Genomic DNA, 2019 nt, shown 5'->3' with positions numbered 1-2019 from the left:
AAATAAGCAACGTGTACTTCACTTTGTTTGATGTTTAGGTTGACATTAAACGTCAGCTGCCAGCACCGTTCAAAAAGCCTGGCGCCTCTTTTCAAATCATTCCAATGACAAGTCCCAAAACTCATGCGTGACTCGTATGACAAGGCACCACTGTATGTTTTGCTCAAACTGGCCGTGAACGGTCTTGCGAGGGTTAAGCGCGTCCTCTAGCAGTGGGGAAAAAAGTGCAAGTTGGTGTGCGCGCGCACGAGAGATGATGTCAGCGCTTTGCTGAGGATTTTGAGAGGGCGTTTAGCGAGAGAGTGCGAGAGAGTCTCCTCCTCTTGTTGGGAACTTTTCCACGCGTCTTCCCCTCTCCAGTTTCTTGCACTTTTTTTCTGTGACGAGCGGGCGCTGATGTCAGCGGCTAACAATGTTTCCGCAAAGACGTTGTCCTCCTCATCGAGGCAAACGCGTTCTTTGCCCTGATTTTTGTTTTTGAGCACAAAACGGCCGCAAAAACCCGCACGTGTCCGCAACGCGCGACTTTGATCAAAGGCACACCGAAGAGCCTTCTCGCTTTGAGGGCGCCGGCCCTCGTCGGCCTGATGAGGAGCTGCGGCCTCGCCCGGCGAGCAAGAGAAGCGGGGGGGGGGGGGGGGGCACCCTGGACTAGTCGCCAGCCAATGCCAGGGCACATACGGACAATTTGGAGTCGCCAGTGAACCAAAGGTCTGAAATCAGCAAAAACCGAGCCAACTTTTGGGGAGAGAAACGGGGCACACCCTGTACTGGTCGCCACATACAGAGAAAGGACCGTGCCACCATTTGGAAAAAAAAACAAAAATAACAAAGAAGGCGCAGGACAGGTGCGCGGCAAAGTTGTGGCTTCGCTTTCCTTCCGGTGGTGGCGAGCAAGTCACAAAGTCCAAGTGGGCGGCGCCGCGGGCTCTCCGCCAACGTGTCAAAATCGTGCGGCTGCACTCAGCGGCACCCTTGCCAAGTCTCGATTGTGGCACAGGATTGATGACGGCACATTGGCTTTGCAGTCTTTGGAGGAGTTTTGAAGAGCAACCAAAATGGGAGTGTTTTGTGACCCCCCAAAATCGTGCGGCTGCACTCAGCGGCACCCTTGCCAAGTCTCGATTGTGGCACAGGATTGATGACGGCACATTGGCTTTGCAGTCTTTGGGGGAGTTTTGAAGAGCAACCAAAATGGGGGTTTTTTGTGCCCCCCCCCCCCCACAAAAAAAGGAGAGGGGGGGAGCACATGGGGGGGGGGGTCTCTCCAGCGGGTGTGTCGTTGACATTTGTGCCAGCGCGAGCACATCTCAGTAGTGTGGAGGAAAAGCTCCATTTCCTTTGTTTTCCTGACGCTTTTCCCTTTGGCAGCGCGTCAACGCCGAGGGCTTCCAACGGGCGCCAAACGGCATCCCGGCCCCATCCCGGTCGAGCGGTCCCCGCCGCCGCGCGGCGCCCGAGCTCAGACGTACCACTCCCGCCGCGAGATGACCGATCCGTCCACGTGCGCCACGTAGTCGCCGTCGGCGCAGTTGTTGCGGCAGTCGTCCGGGAGGTACGGCGAGCCGTTGGCGAGCACGGGCGGCCCGCACGGGTGCTGCGGCTTCTGGCCGCGGTAGCCGTCGGCAAAGTAGTCGCACTCCCGCTCGGCCCAGTCGTCGCCGCCGCCGCCCCGCTCCTCGCCGCCGTAGATGAGGTCGGCCGAGAGTTTGGACTTGAGCTCCTGGCTGCCGTTGTGGCTTTTTTCTCCGTAGACCTCCTGGAGCTCATGCGGCTGCAGGACGTCCATCTGCGTCTCCTTCTGCATGTCCGACGGGCCCAGGTACTGCTTGGTGTAGTAGTCGCCCCGGAAGGTGCGGCGCTTGCGCAGGAAGGAGAAGCAGACGGCCAGCAGCGCCAGGATCACGACCAGCGCGGCACCAGCCGCGCCGCCCACCACCATGCCCAGCATGTCGTCCCGCGCGGGGGCCGGCGTGGGCGAGTTTGACGGGGAGCGCGCCGTGCCGGCCGCGGGGACAC

General features: G+C 59.7%; 1 protein-coding gene across 1 annotated transcript in view; it reads right to left on the bottom strand.

Moving 5' to 3' along the window:
* Positions 1 to 1288: 1288 nt before the first annotated feature.
* The window catches only part of nectin3a (nectin cell adhesion molecule 3a), a 29431-nt gene continuing 28700 nt past the window's right edge, over positions 1289 to 2019 (bottom strand). Inside the window, exon 6 of the mRNA XM_019867270.1 lies at positions 1289 to 2018. Coding sequence (XP_019722829.1) covers positions 1463 to 2018 — 556 coding nt within the window. The 3' untranslated portion in view covers positions 1289 to 1462. The remainder of the gene's footprint in view (position 2019) is intronic.

The sequence above is a fragment of the Hippocampus comes genome, unplaced genomic scaffold (assembly GCF_001891065.2).
Source record: "Hippocampus comes isolate QL1 unplaced genomic scaffold, H_comes_QL1_v1.1 scaffold49, whole genome shotgun sequence".
Lineage (NCBI taxonomy): Eukaryota > Metazoa > Chordata > Actinopteri > Syngnathiformes > Syngnathidae > Hippocampus > Hippocampus comes.
The sequence above is the reverse complement of the archived record's forward strand: the minus strand, read 5'-3'. Positions and strand labels throughout refer to the sequence as shown.